Raw genomic sequence first — 20,197 nt, forward strand, 5'->3', positions numbered from 1 at the left:
ATGGCTTAAAGAATGGTTTAAAAAAGGAAGATATTAGATGTTGTATTTAGCCACTGGATGGAGTAGAAATGATTCTGTTTTATAGGAAATAATGACACTAGTCAAGCCATTTGTCTTAAAGTGAAATCTAGGTTAGATATGTCCTTAGAAGAGAAGAAACCTGGGTGGCTCAGTTGATTAAGTACCTGCCTTTTGATTTCAGCTAAGGTCATGATCTCACAGTTTTGTGGGTTTGAGCCCCTCGTCAGGCCCTGTGCTGGCACCATGGAGCCTGTTAGGATTCTCTCTCTCTTTCTCTCTCTCTCTGCCCCTCCTCAACTTGTTCTGTCTCTGTCTCTCTCAAAATAAATAAATTTTAAAAACTTTAAAAAAAGAAGAAGGAGGAGAAGAAGAAACAGAGCACAAGAACCAGAGCTTAGAATTAGCCTTAACAGTTGACCAGTGCCAAAGAAATAAAAGAGATAAAGAGAAGCAACCTAGAAAGAGAAAGAGAATCTTCAAGAATTCAAAGAGATATCAGTTATGTCTCAAGGAATGGTAAAGACGGGGTCTACAGAGTGAGATCCGAAAAAAAAGTTTTGGGAAATAGGCAAGAAAGAGCACTGCCAACACAGGATAGAAACTATAAGTCCAGATTAGCTACTGACTAGACCTAGGACCCAATGCCCCAAAAGTCTCCACCAAAAAGGTAAACTTTAGAGATACATATTTACCAAACAAAAGTAACAGTTATTTGAGTAACTTTACAACCACATCAGATATCTTAGTTGTTTTCACTTTTTTTTAGAGAGAGAGAAAGAGAGAACGCAAGGGGAAAGGGGGAGAGGGGGAGAGAGGGAGAGGGAGGGAGGGAGGGAGAGAGGGAGGGAGGGAGAGCGAGAGCGAGAGCGAGAGCGAGAGCGAGAGCGAGAGCGAGAGCGAGAGAATCTTAAGCAGGCTCCATGCTCAGTTCGGAGCCTGACACAGGGCTCGATCCCACAACCCCGGAATCATGACCCAAGCCAAAATCAAGAGTCAGATGTTCAGTCAACTGAGTCACACAGGCACCTCTGTTTTCACTTCTTTAAAACACTTAAGGGATTCAGTGTGCCTTGTGGCGGCAGAAACAATGGAAACAGCACTTGTTTCTGAGAATCTCTAAAACAGCTCAAAGGAAAGAGAAAGAACACACGAATACAAGATGGGACAGTGTTAGGGTGTCTGTGAAAGATGATATCCACTTGGTCTGGTCACTTGGTTATTTTCTGCAAGTGGGTAGCAGAAATGAGATCTGAGCTCCTTAGATGCTCTCCATGGAGCTTTACTTCAAGAAAAAGTAGCTCAGCCATCACAGCGGACCATGGAACCTGAAAATATTATAGAAATGAGTTGTGTCCCTGACCTGCTTTCTGACCTGTAGTACCCAAGTCTGAATTCAGTGGTCTTCTCCACATTCCCACACCAGGCATGGGTGTTCTTTTCACTAATTTCTGTCATTCCACTTACTATTTATGTAAGTCACCCCACCTAGACTGTAAACTCCTTGTTAATGTCATAGTTGCTCAGTCCATGGCATGGTGCCTCACATACAGTGAGCATTTGTACTATGTTGTATAAACTGAGTGTTGGAGGAGCCTCTGTGTGTACCAGAGAGGCAGGAAAATTGGTCAGGATTCAATAAGTCACACACAAAGAACAGCTGGAGAAGTAGAAAAGAACAAGAATAATAACAGATTTAAAAAATTAGAAATGACTTATTTATGCTGACCATTCCCAAATGGCAGGGAAAGAGGCACAGGGAGTGAAAGCACCAAAGGTAACCTCACAGATATGAGTTATGCCCATCCTGTGTGTCAGGTTGGGTAAGCTCTCAACGAGAAGAGGATAATATAGAAAGAGAATATGGGAAGAGGAAGGAGAAAAGCAGTTTGGAATATAACATTATGGGAAAGATAAGTACCTATTCTCCTAAAGTTAACCTCATCAAAGGGCTGTGATATCACTGTGAACAGTTACTAAACAATATGCTTAACACACAGCAATACTGCTACACTGCAAAGCCCAAAACATGTGCATTACATATTAAGAACATGAACTGCACCTGAGATCTTCAATTTCTTTGATGTAACTGTGAATCATATTACTAATCTCCTCATTCCCTTCACCTGCAAGATAAAATATGAACTTTAGAATTTCCTTTAAATTAAAAACTTCAACAAAACAGAATAGGAGAAAAGAAAAGTTATGGAAACAAAACAATAATGCTTTAATATACAATTCATACAGCAGATTTCCTACTCTTAATGACATAAGCAGACAATAAATATTATTAAAGCAAAGGGTACATTTTGTTTCTTCAAGAAACAATCTGTATTTGTATTATTTACAAATTAAGTATTTAACTTAAAATCTCAGACTGTTTATACACAGTTTGATATTTCTACTTTAAATATTCCAAGTAATTAATGACCACAAAGAATATTCCCTGCTCTCCAAGAGTTAATCCCTCATTCATCCCATTTTCCACACATACCTGCTCTGGCAAGAACCTGGTTGGCCTGATCACTAACAAGCTGTGTGATTCTGGTCCTCAATGCATCAACTGTCTCTTGCATGGCTTTAATTCTTACACGCAGGTTATTATTTTCAGTCTGTAGCATAGCATTTTCATGAAACATGTCATTGATGCTTTCCACACCTTCCTCGTCAATTATTCTTTTACCCTAGAAAAGGAAAACACTTCCTGGTTTGTTGAGGGGTCTTAAACATACAAGAGTTTTGTTTAAGCACTTTTACAACGAAGAGCCCTTTTGTTTTAGCAGCCCTAAGGCAAAAGAGGCCTTTTTCCCTCTATTACATCCCTCTGTGGTACATTTGTCACTAAAGAAAGTGATGAAATAAGAAGGCTTTTGAAACAAGAGGTTGGTCAGGTTGATACACTGAACAATAATAAAGGTCACCCACAAGGAAAACTAAAGAATTTGATCTCCAAAAGTAAGGAAGTCACTATTTTGATAGACAAGAGACTCCAGAGACATATATGTACCAGCCATCACAAAAAGACACCACTGCATTTGCAAGATCTGCCACAAAATGCAAAGTCAAACCCATTCACTCACTGTTTTGTACTCCATGAGTTCCATCTGAAGGCGTGTGATCTCACTACGAAGTGCATTGATTTGCTGACTAGCTCTGTCCTGATTGACCATCACCTTGTTCTTGATATTTCTAGCCCGATTGGCATATTTCAGGGTATTTAAGGTTTCCATAAAATCTCTGTCTGAAGGGCTAACACACGCTATCATGATTGTTTGGCTGAAAGTTAAAAAGAATAATTCGGTTTACAGATAAAAGTAAAATGCTGAAATAAGCATTTTTTTTAATATCCTGCCATTTGAATAGTATTTTCTCTTTAGGATACCAAAAGATTGATACTACTACCTTAAAAATAAAAACAAATTTAAAAGCCCTCATGCCTTAAGACTATCTTAAGGAAAAAGATTTTTTACTTAGGTAAAATTGGGGGAAATGAGGTTTTATTATCATTCTTTTACCCAAAATACTTTGAGAAAGTATAAGTGCATATATTTCACACCTCTTTACAAAATATTTCTGAAGCAATGCAAATCGTTCTAAAAGTCAACCTACCCATAATACGACAAGTAACATTCAAAAATCATTTATTTCATTACTTACTTTATACTTCAGGATTTTATATTTTTATTCTTTTTTTTTACTTGCAGTGGTTTTTTCAATATTCATTTATTTTGAGAAAGAGAAGGAGAGAGAGCACAAGTGGAGAAGCAGCAGAGAGAGAGAGAGGGAGAGACAGAGAAGCCCAAGCAGACTCTGCACTGTCAGCACAGTGCCCTATGTGGGGCTCAATCTCACAAACCATGAGATCAAGACCTGAGCCAAAATCAAGACTCAGATGCTTAACCAACTGAGCCACCCAGGTGCCCCCATTTTTATTCTTTTTATTTAATCACTGGTATACTGATTTTTATATTAGTAAAGAAATTTACATAAAATACTATCATCTGAACAAGAAGAGTATTTAGTATATCCACATGTTTTACAATATAAAACCTCATTTGTAACTGGGTCAAAGTTCCTTGAGTTTGCAGCTAGATTACACAGAAAAAAAAAATGGAAAAGTGTACTTTATGGTCATGATGAATTACTTTGCCAACCAAATAATACTATAGTGAAATGCTTGGTATGCCCAGCTATTATGTTTGTCAATGAAACAGACATGGCGATTATAATAAACACTTCACTGGAAAATGTATAGGAACTGCAGTTAAGGAATTACTTCACCCACCTGGGTAGGAAATGCATGCCTATCAATTCTAACCTGTAGCCTCTTGGTCTGCTTCCACTCCCACCTTCCCCTATAAATCTCAACATAGCACTCATAGTAAACCTTTTATAACGGGCTCCATTCCACCTATCTCTTTCCCTTTGTCAATGCTTGTTCATCCTTATTTACTCTTACTATTATTCAAGATTCAACTCGGGTATCATCTAGTCCAAGAATTCAATCCTCAGCCTACTCTCTTTTCTTCATATCCTTTGTGTATCTCTTTTTTGTTGATTTTATTATTATTTTACTTAAATTTGATAGACCCCAATCCTTAGACCCTAAACTGCTAAAGGATAAGGGTCAAGGTTTGTTGCTCAGTATACATTGTGTAACACTGGAACCTAGTAAGTCATTAGTAATTGTGATGTGTGTCACATACACATAATGTTTACTTGTTGGAGGTCAGAAAGTTAAAACAATTTGTGCATCTCTAGCTCTTTCTTTTGGTGAAGAAAATAAGGTAATCAAGCAAGAGTGATGGTTACAGACACTGATTAGAGAGCATGACTACTCGAAGTGCAGTCCCAGTTCAGTGCCAGTATGAAAATTATTTCTTACATGTTCACAATACATAAAGAAATTGAGAGTAAACATTTTAGACTTTTACAACATTTGAACTTGCTGTAATCAATGATGGTATATTGAATGGAGTTCAAGTGTGTTTGAACATACATGGTAAGTCATAAATGGGCAAGCTGAGTGCAATCATGAACAGTACTAACCCACCACAAATTGAGGAGTGGGATAGAAGAATGTCCCCTTCACAAATATTTTAAGAAGCACTGGGATCAAGTGCTCAAGAAGAACGGTGAAAACCAGTAATGAGAGGGTCTAAGATCTATTATATAAGGAAAAGATCACATATTAAATAAAATCCCAAAGATACAAATTTCAAGAATGGTTGTATCTATGAAAAATTCAAAGAAAACATTAAACTTGTTTATTTTTAAAGTTTATATAAAACCACAACTCTGTTTTAAAGGAAACCATATCACTTGAATAGATTATTATGTTATATATCTTATATATTATTTTATCATGTCATATCATATACATTAGGGAGGAAATACATCACAGTATTAACAGTAGTTACTTATAGGTAATAGAAATATAATTTATTTTCATTTGCTCTTTATATTTTTCTGTATTTTTCAAAATTTTTCCTATAAATTTGTGGTAATGTTATATTAAACATTATAAATTTATGAAAGCCAGCTTTGGTTAAAAAAATAAGTCACTAAATTATACACATAAATAGATGCAACTTATTCCCAAAATACCTTTGATCTAATTTTTCTTTAAAAGTAATTTGTACAGGGACACCTGAGTGGCTTAGTTGATTGACATTCTGACTCTTGATTTCAGCTCAGGTCATGATCTCACTGTTCATGGGATTGGCCCCACATCAGGCTCTGTGCCGAGAGTACAGAGCCTGCTTGGGATTCTCTCTCTCCACTCCCCCCCCCCCCGGCTTCTATTTCCCTCTCAAAAGAAATAATAAACATTCTTTAAAAAGAGTAATTTGTACAAACTTTACAAAACAAAGTTATTCTGTTCACTAAGCCTTATACAAAATATAATGCTTTTACTAGAAGTTCAACCTCAAAAATTTAAGCAGGAATTGAGGCTCACTAAGGATAGACTTAGAAGGGGTCTTTTCTACTGGAGTTAGCACTCAGTATGGAAATGGGTGGGGGATATCTGAGACAGTAGCCAATCTGTATTTAGCTGCAGCCAATCTGAAATTCCAGAGGAATTCAAGGCCCACAGTGCAAATATCTCAGACTGCTTACAGGGCAAGCAAAGTTTCAGAGGTACTGAAGTACTTGAAAGTACTGAAAATTATAAGGGGAGGACATTTATCATCTCTGCTTTGTTTTACAGCTAAGAAATAAATATAGGAAAGAGCTACAATTTAGCAAACTTGAAAAACTTCTATTTGGCTGAAAAAACAAAAACTGGTGTCTTAAGACCCAGAGTGATACTAAAGGTCAGCCTAAGAATATAGAGGAAAAGAAAAATACAACAAAGGAAGCAATATTGCACCCATACACAGAATATGCATGGAGACAAATGAGGTTAAGACAATGCAAACACTACATAAAAGGAAGACATATAAAAATAATACTGTTGAATTCTATAAAACAAAACTTTACTCCTAAATCTACATAGATTTAACATTATCAAAACTCTCTGAATAACAGTTGTTCAAAAATGAAGTTTGCAAGTCTAATTACCAGGTCATTTTACAGCATCTAATGATCTTTCCAATAAATGTGTCAGACCATTGAAAACATTGAAGCTTCACTGTGGTTGTCTGTACCTTGTTGATTTACACTATGATTAATCTGAAATGCCAAAAATGCTTCCACTTGTAAAGCAAACATGTTAATGTTTATGAAAAGGAATGAATTACCAGAAGAATGATGATGAAACATATCAGAATGATGCAAAGTATGGAAAAAGGAATATCAGTGATACTGGCAAAATTAATAAACAGCAAACATCCTGTACTTCATTCAATTAACATTAAAACAGGCTTTCCACATGTAAAGAAATACCAAATTTTAGAAAACTTTGTAAAAAGTATCAGTATTTAATTACTTTGTAATTACTTAAAAGACAGCATTTACTTTTCAACAAAATTTTATTAGGCTTACAAGCCAAGTGACTTGGAATAAATTACTCAACCTCTCTGGATTTCAATTTCCTTTTCTGTAAGATAGGAACAGTAACACTACCTCAGGGGATGTTATTAAGGATTCTGTGAAATAACCACATACAAAAGGACTCATGCATTTTAGGTACTTACAAATTATTAGTTCCTCATTCTATTAATTTGCTTTATAATAAAAACGATCGTCACAAATCATGTTACAAATTTACTTTAAAATTAATGAGTAGTTGAAATTCAGGAATATGGAGGATAATCACTTTTGCATACCTATTCCCCCCGAGGGAATCCTGCAGCAGTCTTGTCAGTTTAGAATCTCTATAGGGCACATGGGTGGCCCTCTTGCTCTTATCTCCCAGTGCACTTATTACATTGCCAAGTGCCAACTAAAACAGAGAGAGAGAAAAAAGTGATAACATTTTAGTAAATATAACACCTTTAAATAAAAAAGCTTATAGAGAATAATGCAGAGACAGAACTGAGAACATCTATGTTTGGTTTTGTTTCACATTTGAATTTTGAAAAATGAAGTATACTTCCAAGTTTTCTATATTAACTACTAAAAACTGACACCACTCAAAATTTAGACTATAATATACCTATAACTCACAAATACTTAAACTTCTACTCAGAGATTTTCTTTAAAAATAGAAATGCTATAAAATTGGTGATGAATAACCATCCCTAGAATTATAAGAGCATCAGGTTGTATCCCCAGAAAATTGTCAATTCATGTTTCAAGTTGTTCTCAACTCAATGGAGAAATAAAGTGTTTAGTTAGTTCAACAGATTCATGAAATGTTCTTATTGTAATATAGTTTCCTTATGGTAAAACAAAATCTTCTTTAATCATAACAAAAATATCAGTATGATTTCTCTGAACAAGGTGTTCCTAACACAAGTATAGCTGTCTTAAGAAATACAATGAATCTATGTGCTAAGCACCCAATATTTTAAAAGTAGGTCAAATTACTGAACTGTCTAGTCACACCTCCTGCCGCTCCTACTGTTTTTCTTACTGCACTAAAACTAAACTAGCACCTACAGCATAAGCACTATCCTCCACTTTGGTCACACCCGCCTTCAGTAAGGCAAAGAGCCATAACCATGTCTTTGTCAGGGCCAGTGGATCCTGCAGAGACCAACATCAGTATTAATTACATTGAGTCTTAGAGGCCCTTTTCCAGAGAAGCTTCAGTTTTAACCACTGGCCACACTGGAACTCTACCAGATATATCTGAACATGCTTCAGTGGCCTAAACAGGAAAAGAGATCAACGACTTTTGTTTTTTCCTGACCCCACAAATGGCAATTCCACTATGTATTTATTTCCTAAGAAATTCAGATCAATACGCAAAGTCCAGGATCCAGGTGACTCCCTTTCACACAACATTCAACCATATGATGGAAGCATCAAGCTGGGTGTTGGGAGTTTGGAGGTCTGGCTCTCTTTACTCAGCCTTGGTTGTTAATTTCCACACCAAGGGGCTGCAATCACTAGCAAAATAGGACCATTTGATTGGAGTCCCCAGCTCTAGGAAGGGAGGGAAAGAAACAATGCAGAAAACACAGAACCCGATGCTGTCTACATCACAGAAATTTAGGGATGCTATTACATTTATACAGGAACAAATGTCCATTTTATAATGAAGTCAACAAGAAAAGATTTATTATACAAAAACCTGCCATCAAAACTTTTTCTTCCATATAACAAAAGCATTATGCTAGCACACACAAGGTGCTTTGCAACCAAAAACACCACTAGGTGGCATGGTATTAAAACTAATTCCTATAGGGGCGCCTGGGTGGCGCAGTCGGTTAAGCGTCTGACTTCAGCCAGGTCACGATCTCGCGGTCCGTGAGTTCGAGCCCCGCGTCGGGCTCTGGGCTGATGGCTCGGAGCCTGGAGCCTGTTTCCGATTCTGTGTCTCCCTCTCTCTCTGCCCCTCCCCCGTTCATGCTCTGTCTCTCTCTGTCCCAAAAATAAATAAACGTTGAAAAACTAATTCCTATATAATCTAGGGAAGTTCTCATTTTAAAAACAATCATTACTTTAAAAAAATTGATTGTAATTCCCAAAATAAAGTGACTGTCATAAATGTTAGCAAAAACTTTAATACTGAATATTAAAATATTAATTTTGACAATAAATTTTTAAAGTTGGGAAGAATTAATTTTTTTTTAATTTATTTATTTTTGAGAGACAGAGAGACAGAGCACAAGTGGGGGAGGGGCAGAGAGAGAGGGAGACACAGAATCAGAAGCAGGCTCCAGGCTCTGAGCTGTCAGCAGAGACCGACATGGGGCTAGAACCCATCAACTGTGAGATCATGACCTGAGCCAAAGTCGGATGCTTAACGCTTAACCGACTGAGCCACCCAGGGGCCCCTAAAGGTGGGAAGAATTTTCAAAATCATTTTTCACTATATGTATTCTTTTCTGCATATATGGCATAAAACTTAACCCCACTAAATTTACATACATGAAAATTAGCAATGTTTTTTTTAAATTTTTTTTAATCTTTTTTTAATGTTTATTTTTGAGAGAGAGAGAGAGAGCCTGAATCAGGGAGGAGCAGAGAGAGAGAGAGAGAGAGAGAGAGAGAGAGAGAGAGAATCTGAAGATCTGAAGCAGGCTCCAGGCTCTGAGCTGTCAGCACAGAGACCAACATGGGGCTTGAACTCTCAAACTGTGAGATCATGACCCAAGTCGAAGTCAGACACTTAACTGACTGAGCCACCCAGGCGCCCTGAAAATTAGCAATGTTTTGAAGAAAAAAAGCTTATAATGTGAGGAGATCAGAATTCAGTACATTACTCCTAAGTTTGTAAGTTTACTGTCACTTTCATTTCTCAGCTCAGTGCATGAAGGATTTCCACTTGGGTATTATGTATTACAAAAGGGGAAAGGACAATAGAAAAGCCCTGATATATTCTCAACACAAAGCTGTAGTCTCAGTCTTACAAGTCCACAGTTGATGGAAATGCCTTCTTTTGCCCTCTCGCCTGTAGCTCCAGTACGCTTCAGTCTTTCTGATCCTGCCAGATCAACAAAATGGAACTTTGCAGTCAAGGTTTCAAATTCATTCATCTGTGATGATTCAGAAATCACCTTATTGTCAGTCACATTTTCCTGCAATTGAGGAATATAATAAAAAATATTTTATTAATGTGACACTAAATATCCTCCAACCCCACCTTGCCCTCATTAAACATATTATATATTAAATAAGTTAAATATAAATATATCTCTAATGCACATAATATTCAAAAATAGGCAAATAGCCAAATAAATGTAAGTGCAAAAAAAATCTACTGGCAATTAGAAGCCTAGACAAAGGTAGAAAGGAGCTTGACAATCAGAAACCAGCTGATACGAACTGAGGCTTTATGTTGATGAAGAGAAACCTGTAATACACAGTCCTCAAAAGGAAAGGGTCTCAGATGACTACATCCATCACCATAAAGCCACAGCTTGCTTTACGGTTGCTGCAGACACATACCAATTTTTTATTTCAAAATCTTACACAGTTGGCCAGCTTCAGTTTGAATAGGATCAAAGACATCTTATTAGGAAAAGGAACTATTAGGGGCGCCTGGGTGGCTCAGTCGGTTGAGCGTCCGACTTCAGCTCAGGTCATGATCTCGCGGTTTGTGAGTTCGAGCCCCACATCGGGCTTTGTGCTGACCACCCGGAGCCTGGAGACTGCTTCGGATTCTGTGTCTCCCTCTCTCTCTGCCCCTCCCCCACTCATGCTCTGTCTCTCTGTCTCAGAAAAAAATAAACATTAAAAAAAATTTTTTTTTAATTTAAAAAAAGGAAAAGGAACGATTAGCCAAACTAAATTTGGTTCAAGTGTACTCTCCTGGGATTTATGTGGATGTTTAGGAAAACGAAGCCTGCAAGCTTAAGAAATTAGAACTAAAAACTCACAGCATCTATCTGGGGACACATTCTGGTTTGACACAAGTGAATGGTAAATATGGCATGTGATCGTGAGCTCTGAACATTCATCTGGGTACTAGCAGTGGTCCGGGATAGAGCACCCAGTTTCAAACACTGCATCATCTGGAAAAGGGAAAGACAGATTTTATTTGAACAATCTTTAAACATGATACCATATGATCAGAAATCGGAGCTACTGTCCCAAACCTACCATATGATTTTCATATTATTTCAGTTACAGGCACTTTTTGAGCTGAACTTTATAGTATAATAGTGTATTATTTTTTTAATAGGAGAAAACACTGAGATTCCATTGTTTGTCATTTGCTGACATTTGCAGCTTCTATTCCAAAACTGTTACAGAAGAACACTTTGGAACAAACTGAGCAACAACTTGAATTATTTAGGCCCTTCTATATCCTCTCCTGAAATATTTTTTCTGTAATTTTTCTTAATAGTTTCCCTTTAGGAACCATAATATAGTCCTACATATGTAGCAGCAAAAGGTACAAAAAAATTGGGGTCTCATTGTCCACCTTCAATGATCTAACTCTCTTTCTCTGTCTGTGAAAGAAAACTTTCTCTGTCTTAGATTCTTTTGATGCTATGATAAATGTACTGACTTTACCATAACCGTGACATTTTATATAATAAAATCCTGATATAAATTGGATATAAATATTGGAAAAGAAGACAAGACTTTAACTCCATATTACATATAAGGATACAAATTTCATATCCTGATCTTAAGCAAACTAGCAATAAAGTTGATATCAAATAAAATTAAATATGCTCTATTTTAACTTTAACATAAATGTCACCTCTGATTCTGTATTCACAGTACGTGTTGTGACTCCCACAGTATAAATTCCTCCAGTTGAATCTTCATGAATTCTTATATTTGATTTTTTATTTTTTGCATCAATATCACGAGTGGTATCAAATAAGTCAAGAACCTCTTCATTATATAGCTACAAAAAATATTATAAGCTTAATTTCAGCAGAAATTGCCTCATGGTTATTAACATACAGTGCATATCTTTCAAACATATCTTAGAATGTCTTCATAATAACACCTCTTCAAAATAACACATAAAAATAATACAAATAAATAAATAAAATAAATATAATACAAACAAAAATTTGTGTTATTATTACAAATACAAATAAGTGCCAGATTTCTTTATAAGAGTAAGAAAAGTAAATGACTTAATCATGACTAATGAGTTGAAGACTAGCTAAAATGATCTATTAATCATTTGCAAGAGATAAACAAATATTTATAAATACAAGTAAACTTAGAAATACCAAATGCAGAAAAATCCTAAGCTTAGGGAAATTTTTAAGAATTTTTACTACTTCAGTTAAAAATATTTCCTGTTGTCCTACCACATTTCTTACTGTATCTAAAAATTAACACTTAGTATTTTTCCAAGGTCAGCAATATTAGTGTTTCTGTATTAATAGTGGCTAAGAAGATTGAAACACAACCTTAGAAGAGGATTCATACACCTATTTTTCTAATGATATGCTTAAAGTCACAATGCCTAACAACATTTGGAGGGTGAAAGGGAAGACACAAGAACGCTATGTCTTTTTGTTTTCCATTTATTACCTTTCTTTTCGCAGAAATATATAATATAAATAATTACATTATTCTTAGTTTTTACTAAATTGGGATGCCCATTAAAACCAGCAGTAAGATAACTGATGTTAAATTTGAATTACATTTTCTATTTTGTGCTATATAATGCTGAACAATTTAATTAATGATCAAAATGATTAGCTCAGGTAATCTAGACTAGAACTAGACTAGAACCCTCTTTGGACCGAGCACCTAGAATTATAATGTTGCCATCCACCTAACTGCAATAGTGCTCAAATCCTAGATGTCCTCTTACTGTCATGTCCCTCCCACCACAGTAGACTGCCCTAAATTAATCGAAACCTGCCCCAATCTGTGGACATCCTAGCAGGAATACCAGCTTTTGCAGCCCAGCTAGTGCTACAGCCTGAATTCACTATTCCACACACCTTCCCCTCCTTTTTAGTCACTGAGTTCCCAGAGCTTTGTGAGCCTACCTACAGTATAACAGTAATTATAAGATAGAGTCTGAAATAAACAATATTAATTGTTTTATTGTATGAACACTGGTCAAGTGTTTATAATTTTTAATACTAACATGAATACTTATTACTTATTATCTATTGTTACTACTACCTATTACTACTACCTATTAGTTTACTCAGATGTCATCTATCAAGCACTAAGTGTCAAATACTATACTACAAACTGGGAGTATAAAATCATAAGGGCTATGGTCTTAAGGATAAGATGTAAAAGGAAACTAATGACACACTTAGATTATTACCTCTAAGAATTGGGCATTCACTTTAAAATCTGGAGGAGGAAGCCCGTTTTTAATTGCAGTGTGTTTTTTTTCTTCAATACTCTTGAAAAGGTGTTTAACAGCACGAGAAATAATACCCTGTTCTTCCTCGATGATGTTAACATCAAATCCTGTTCCCATTGTGTATGTTTTTCCAGCTCCAGTCTGAATAAAAGAACAGAACAAAGAAAAATGCATGCTTAGTGTAATAATATAACTTAAAGAAACAAAACTAAAATCACAACTGAACTGACACTTCTGCGAAGTTATAGCTTCTATGAAAATAATTTGGTACTTACCTGTCCGTAGGCAAAAACTGTAGCATTGTATCCTTCAAAACAACCTTCAATTAGTTTTTCTATACATTGAGTATAGATCTGCTCTTGCTGAGAGTCAATGTCAAACACATAATCAAAAGTAAAAGCTTTATCTTTCCCTAGGAAGACCTGAGGTTCTCCTGGTGTGACAGATGTACAAATATGGCATCCTTCAATCTTCTCTTTGGCAAGTTGTGGTCTTATTCTGTAAGAAATAATCAGGAAAAAAATTAATTAAAATGAATTGGAAAAAAAACTGGAAAAAAGAGGACTTAAAAAATTTTAGCCAAATATTTCATTTCATTTCATTTCATTTCATTTCATTTCATTTCATTTTTTGAGAAAGAGAGAGAGACAGAACACAAGTGAGGGAGTGCAGACAAGGAGACACAGGATCTGAAGCGGGACATAATCTGTCTGTGCTAACAGCTCAGAGACTGACGCAGAGTTCAAACTCTCGAACTGGGAGATAATGACCTGAGCCAAAATTGGACGCTTAACCTGCTGAGCCACCCAGGCGCCCCCAGCCAAATATTTTTAAAACACTAATGTAATCTACTACTGTTCCTTCAGTTGAAAAGTTTAAATAAATTAAATTATACTGAGTCTATTTCAGAATGAGTTACTTGACAATCCCCAAAAATCATGAACAAGAATAAAATTAATCTTAAAATTAAATACTTTTGTGGGTGAACACTTTTCCATAACTCTGTAATAGGTAAAGACTCAGTTAAATAAATTCTGCTTCCAAGATGCTGTGCCTTGTTGTTTTTGATTTAAATTTCTTCTCTTTATTTCCAGGGAAGACAATACCCAAAAGTGAAAAATTAAAAATATAATCTTTATCTTGATGCTCTTGACTTGTCTTTTTTGCAAATTCCTCACCAATGGTTTCCAAACTTATTTAACCACTTCCTTCTGTCAGCTTAACATCCTGAAGCACACTCCCACAACATATATGTATATATATTCATAATAAATGATATGCATGTACTGTATTGATATATCATGTATTATGACATACACAAAAGCAGAATTTTGTAAAGAAAGAAATTAAAAAGGAATACAAAGAGAAGTTCCACTATCTTCTCTCCAAAACCCAGTGAATCATCAAGCACATCTCCTAGGGTATCCTCCCACTATTGGGAAAACCACAGCATTATACCCACCCGACACCCACCCCCATCTGCTCCAGATTCTAGGACCCTCCTCTTCTGCTTCTCTTTCTGATTTCAAGGCCTATTTTCAAAGAAGAAAAGTAAAGATGGTGATATGTTGCTAACAGAACAAACCAAAATATGGCCCTATTATATTTAATCTATAAAAGGGACTATCTTGGACATATACATCACTGACTTACTGTACCTAGGTTTTTTAAAAGGTTCCTATTTGCCATGATGAAAGAGAAGCAGTTTAAGGAGAAAGTAAAGACAACCAGCAATGGAAAACATAAAATGATAAAGACAGACCAAAGAAAGGATTTTAAAGGAATCTAGTTCCACATTCTTATTTTTTGAGATCTGAATTTGTTTTTGTTTTTGTTTTTAAATGGGGTCAATAGAAGTGGAATGGGCTCATCAATTTATTAGATAGAAATAAAACAAAACATAAGTCCAGATTGCCTAAATTTTAACCCTTTCAGGTTCATCAGGATAGAAGGTCAATGGAATGATAGGGAAGATAATAATGAGAAGGGACTGAATTTCTGCAACCTTGGTTATCTAAAATAGAATTCCATACTACAAAAAAAAAAAATGTGCTAACAATACATTTATGTATTTTTTTTCTTTCCTCTGTGATAATGCTATTCTTCTTTCATCAAGTCTTCAATTTCACTTATTTGTTTTAATGGAACACAATAATCAACATGGAGCTGGCTAGATACTGTAGAAAGAACAAGAGAGTAGCCATTAGAAGATCTGGATTTAACTACTTCTGTCACTCCACAGCTATCATGCAGTCTTTCTCTCAGAGCTTCAATTTCCTCACCTGGGACAGAAACTATAATTTCCAAGGTTTCTTTTAGATCTAACACTATTTGACTGCAGGATACTGTATTATTAAAAAGGGGGAAAGGAAAATAATATTTATGTACTGCTATAAAAATAAAATGATATAACAAATTAAAAAGGGGTTTCTTACATGAAGCTACAACCAAAAACAGCTAATGTAGTAAGTAGTAGCTTTGGCTTCCTGGTTCCATGTTTTCTTGATGAGTGGTCTCTTCTTTCCAAACTCTTTTTTTCCTATCTTACTTCATCCAATCATGGTATGAAAACTGAAACAAAATCCCCAACCTCCTTGGGAGAATCACCATCCTGACTGCTGCCAAGCTAAAAACAGGAGAGTCAACCTCAATTACTCTCCCTTTCCTATTCCATCTACTTAATTGATCTCCAAGAACTATTAATTATCTCTGAAATAGTCAAGAGCCCACCAATTTCTTTCCTTCCCCATCAACACCACCATTATCTCTTACTTGGATTATTGCAAGTCTCCTCACTAGCCTGCCTATGTCAATTCTTTCCCCCACCAATCTGTTCTACATGTTTCAATATCAGTGATATTTGTAAAATATGAAGTTGACCTTGCTTAAAATCATTCAGTACATCCCTAAATCCCTCTGCGGTCTCTCCTCTTGCCATGCTTCATCTCTGAAATAAAAGATTTGGTTGTTGATAGTGGTGGCAGTGATGGCTTATTTTTAACCAGTTTTACTAACAAGCTATGCTCTCTCTACCTTCAAATATACTGCTCTCTTCTCCTGGACACTTCCCCAGCCTCTCAATTCCTAACTCCTTTTCCAGCCTGAACATCACATGTTTTCAGTCTCTATTTAAATTTCACATCTTTGGAAAGCTCTTGCTCCTTGCATTCCAACATAAAGTCATACATGAACACAGGCTTTCTCTCTAGACCTCATGCCCCCAGGACTCTGCTCTCTCCCTTCTTTATAGCAGTTCTGTGAAGCTTAACAAATCCCATGTAATAAAACAGATAAAAATAAACACAAACTGTCTAAATGAAAATGAGCACTGGGCTACTATCTGAAATCAGTGCCTCATTAATTTTAAGTAAATTATTATAACCATAGGCTAACTTATTTGGCTATTAAGATACTTTTAATTTCATTTTAACATAACAAAGGAATGTAATGCTATTTGAATTGCAGATATGACAGCCAATTTTAGAATGTCAATACCATTCAGAACTTAATCTCCTAAACTCTATTCATCTGATTCTTATCCTTGCTAATGGCAAGGAGGATTGTGTTTGAAGCATGAATGATGTGCAGTTCCACCCATTTGCATGGGAGGGGAGAGTGGTTTTAAAAACCACCAAGTTGGGTGGAATTCTTTTCAGCTGGATCCAGGCAAATGGCAGTTTCCTGGCAAGTCTGAGAAACTCCCACCTAGAAGGGGATAGTCTCCTACACATGTAGACAATTGGAGGTTGACTATACTTCAAAGGTTAGAAATATATTCACCCTTTCAATTCCCCTTCAGATATTAGTATTTTAAACTCTACAACTCCCTAAATTTATACTCAAGTCAAGAATTCTCCCATGAAGTTCTAACCCATGCCAATTCACCTACTTTAATAATGTGAAGAGTTTGAAATTTACCCAGCTACAAACTTCAATCTCAAAACTATAATTTGAAATTATATATAAACAAAATATATCAACCCTTCTGGGAAATAACAGACTAAAAACAGAATCTGACATTTATTAAATATTTTGAAATACCTCCTTTCTTAGTATTTTTATATAAAAATAAGAACATTAAACACATTCATCTAATCCCAACACTAAGACATAATCAGTGTTAACATTTTGGTTAACATTAACACTAAGAAATAGTAACAAGGCCTTGCAGGTTTTTCAAAATGTGTATTATATAAGTAGATAACATTTGAAACTGCTTCTTAAAGAAAAACAATTATGCATAAAACCTATGTCATAAATAATTAGAGTAAGATATTCTCATAGTATATAGCAAGATTATATTATAAAGACCAACAATCATGTGGGTTCTACCTATAATATTAATTTGCTAATAGAGATGATCTATCTCTATTTAGGTTTTTTTAAAAAATGATGCATTGGAAATGAATGTAGGCAGAGTAAGGCAATTATGGAAAATAGTTACAGTTTTGCTAGAGAATGTGCTTTTTTTCTTAGCATGAGGTACAGACCCTTTATCCTTTGTGGACCAATGACCAATGGGTGGGTCTGAAAGGGAAAACCCATGAAGAGCCATACAGAAAACAGAAAAGTAATTTATTGTACCTAGTTGTAAAAATTCAAGGCTTGAAACAGAATATGATACAAATGTTCATTATTTAGTTTTAAGATAAAAGTACATGAACAAATATCTCCATTTTCCCACATCTAAATTTTTCCCTTGACATACAGTTGCCTTTTAGCTTCTGCTCTCACACTCTCCTGAAACTGCTCAGAAAGAGGTACTTTTCATTTCTAAATAAAGTGGACCCTTTTTAGTCTTCATCCTACCTCACCTCTCTTCAACATTTGACCCTATTTACACCTTGCAGGGGAGGAAAAAAATTTTTCCCTCTATCCTCTTAGGTTCTACTGGCTTCAGTCCTGTAAATTAGACTGAGAAAAGACTACTCTCCTTGGTAGTCACCAAAGGGAAAACAAACAAGTTTATTTACATATCTATTATGCATACACATGGAAATACTCAGTGATGAATAATTCAAAGAGTGGTTAGAACCTGGATTTATATAGCATATTAACAGAGGAAAAAGGACTGAGTTTCTAGGACAGCAAACAGTGGGAGAGTATGAAGAAACTAATGGAAGATAAGGGCTAACTAGCTAAGTTTGTTATGTAGGCTCCTGTGCTACCATTTCTAGTGACTAACTTTGGTCCTTCCTGTTCCAGAGGGGTGGGGGAAAACCTTTACAAATTTATTTCCTGCTTTTAGACAAATAGGAGGAGGGCAGAGATCTTTCCTTCTATCTGCTTTTTTTTTTTTTTTTAATTGCCTTCCACTCAAAATAATCCTTATGTCAAAGTGGCATACTTTGGGGTGGCATATTCTGTTACTCTTCATATATCATATTTCTCAAATCTTTATCTGCAGTTGGCTTCTATAACATCTCTTCCTTTTGTTACTCATTCTGATTACTGGACCAATCTTTTTCTTTTGCACCTCATATGCCAACTTCCTTTAAAATATCAGTGTTTCCTCCCCATAATGTCTTAGTTATTTAGCATGGTATCTAATATTTTCCTAATCTATATTCTACCTGTCATTCCATTTTCAATTCTAGTTACATCCAGCTACATCCAACCACTGATCATTTCTTGATCAACTTATATACTTTCATTCACCATTTCAAAGTATGTGGTTTTTGTTTTGCTTGGAATGCCAAACCTCCATCTCTCTGCACAGAAACCATTTTTCAAGACCTAGCTCAAACATCTGTACCTTTATAAAGCTTTCCCCTGACCACCCCAAGCTTGAATTAATCTATGCAATTTGTGCATGACTTTAGAATAGTAGCTATCAAATTGAATTCTTATCGCTCTACTAGTAAATGAATTGAGGACAGATAATAGGTCTTCTTCTATTATAAAAACAAAGTAATGTAACAAACATTTATTAATGAATCCTATAAACTGGTCTAGTTAAGGGGGGAACATTTCACTACCAGGCATGTGACTATCACAATAACATTGCTACATCACTTTATTCTGTCACTAGAAACTTGATCTTGAACAGTTATTCAACCATTCTATGTCTGAATCTTCTAATCTATAAGATGGGGAACCTAGATTTAATATCCGTAAGGTCCTTTCTAACTTCAAATTCTATTTTAATTATTCCTTTAAGAAAGTAAAATCCTAGGGCACCTGGGTGGCTCAGTCAGTTCAGCGTCTGACTCTTGATTTCAGCTCAGGTCATGATCTCATGGTTTGTGAGTTCAAGACCTGTGTCTGACTCCATGCTGATAGTGTGGAGCCTGCTTGGGATTCTCTCTCTCTGCTTCTCTCTCTCTCTCTCTCCTTCTCAAAAATAAATAAACTTTAAAAGAAAGCAAAATCCTGACTTAAAAGAAGTATCAATAAACAACCTTTTCTTCCCCTATATCCACCATTAGTTACACCACTTGTTCCTTATTTCTTTATGGTTTCTATCATTCCCTTCAACTTTTATAGCAAATATACATGTGCCATAGGAACAAGGAACTTCATTCATAAAAACAAAAACACAGCTCCTTGCAGTGGCAGTAGCTAGTAAAGATTAGGGGAGATTCTGAAACTAGGACCAGTAAGTTTTCCTTAAATTGGGCTGTTTTCTGTTCCTACCTTCATAGAAACAATAACTGGTTTCAGTAACTGAGTATATCAAATAAGCCAAGAGGACTAGTTTCAAGATGTTCTTGACAGGACCAAAAAAGAAGAAGATAAATATATGGGGGTGGGAGTGAGGGGCCTATAGTTGCTACCTGTTCAGCTAGAATTTTAGTCATCAAATTCAAAAAGATGGAG

At 35.6% G+C, this 20,197-nt stretch overlaps 1 protein-coding gene across 10 annotated transcripts in view; it reads right to left on the reverse strand.

Moving 5' to 3' along the window:
- KIF21A (kinesin family member 21A) overlaps nt 1-20,197 on the reverse strand; it is a 149,167-nt gene that overhangs the window by 58,466 nt on the left and 70,504 nt on the right. For all 10 annotated transcript variants that reach the window (XM_030322187.1, XM_030322185.1, XM_030322184.1 and 7 more), the window contains exons 2-10: nt 13,654-13,876; nt 13,337-13,519; nt 11,786-11,935; nt 10,953-11,087; nt 9,984-10,151; nt 7,290-7,405; nt 3,099-3,294; nt 2,513-2,702; nt 2,081-2,144 (exon numbers count right to left, since the gene is read on the reverse strand). In XM_030322187.1, the coding sequence (XP_030178047.1) occupies nt 2,081-2,144; nt 2,513-2,702; nt 3,099-3,294; nt 7,290-7,405; nt 9,984-10,151; nt 10,953-11,087; nt 11,786-11,935; nt 13,337-13,519; nt 13,654-13,876 (1,425 nt within the window). The remainder of the gene's footprint in view (nt 1-2,080; nt 2,145-2,512; nt 2,703-3,098; nt 3,295-7,289; nt 7,406-9,983; nt 10,152-10,952; nt 11,088-11,785; nt 11,936-13,336; nt 13,520-13,653; nt 13,877-20,197) is intronic.

This window comes from Lynx canadensis, chromosome B4 (genome assembly GCF_007474595.2).
Source record: "Lynx canadensis isolate LIC74 chromosome B4, mLynCan4.pri.v2, whole genome shotgun sequence".
Lineage (NCBI taxonomy): Eukaryota > Metazoa > Chordata > Mammalia > Carnivora > Felidae > Lynx > Lynx canadensis.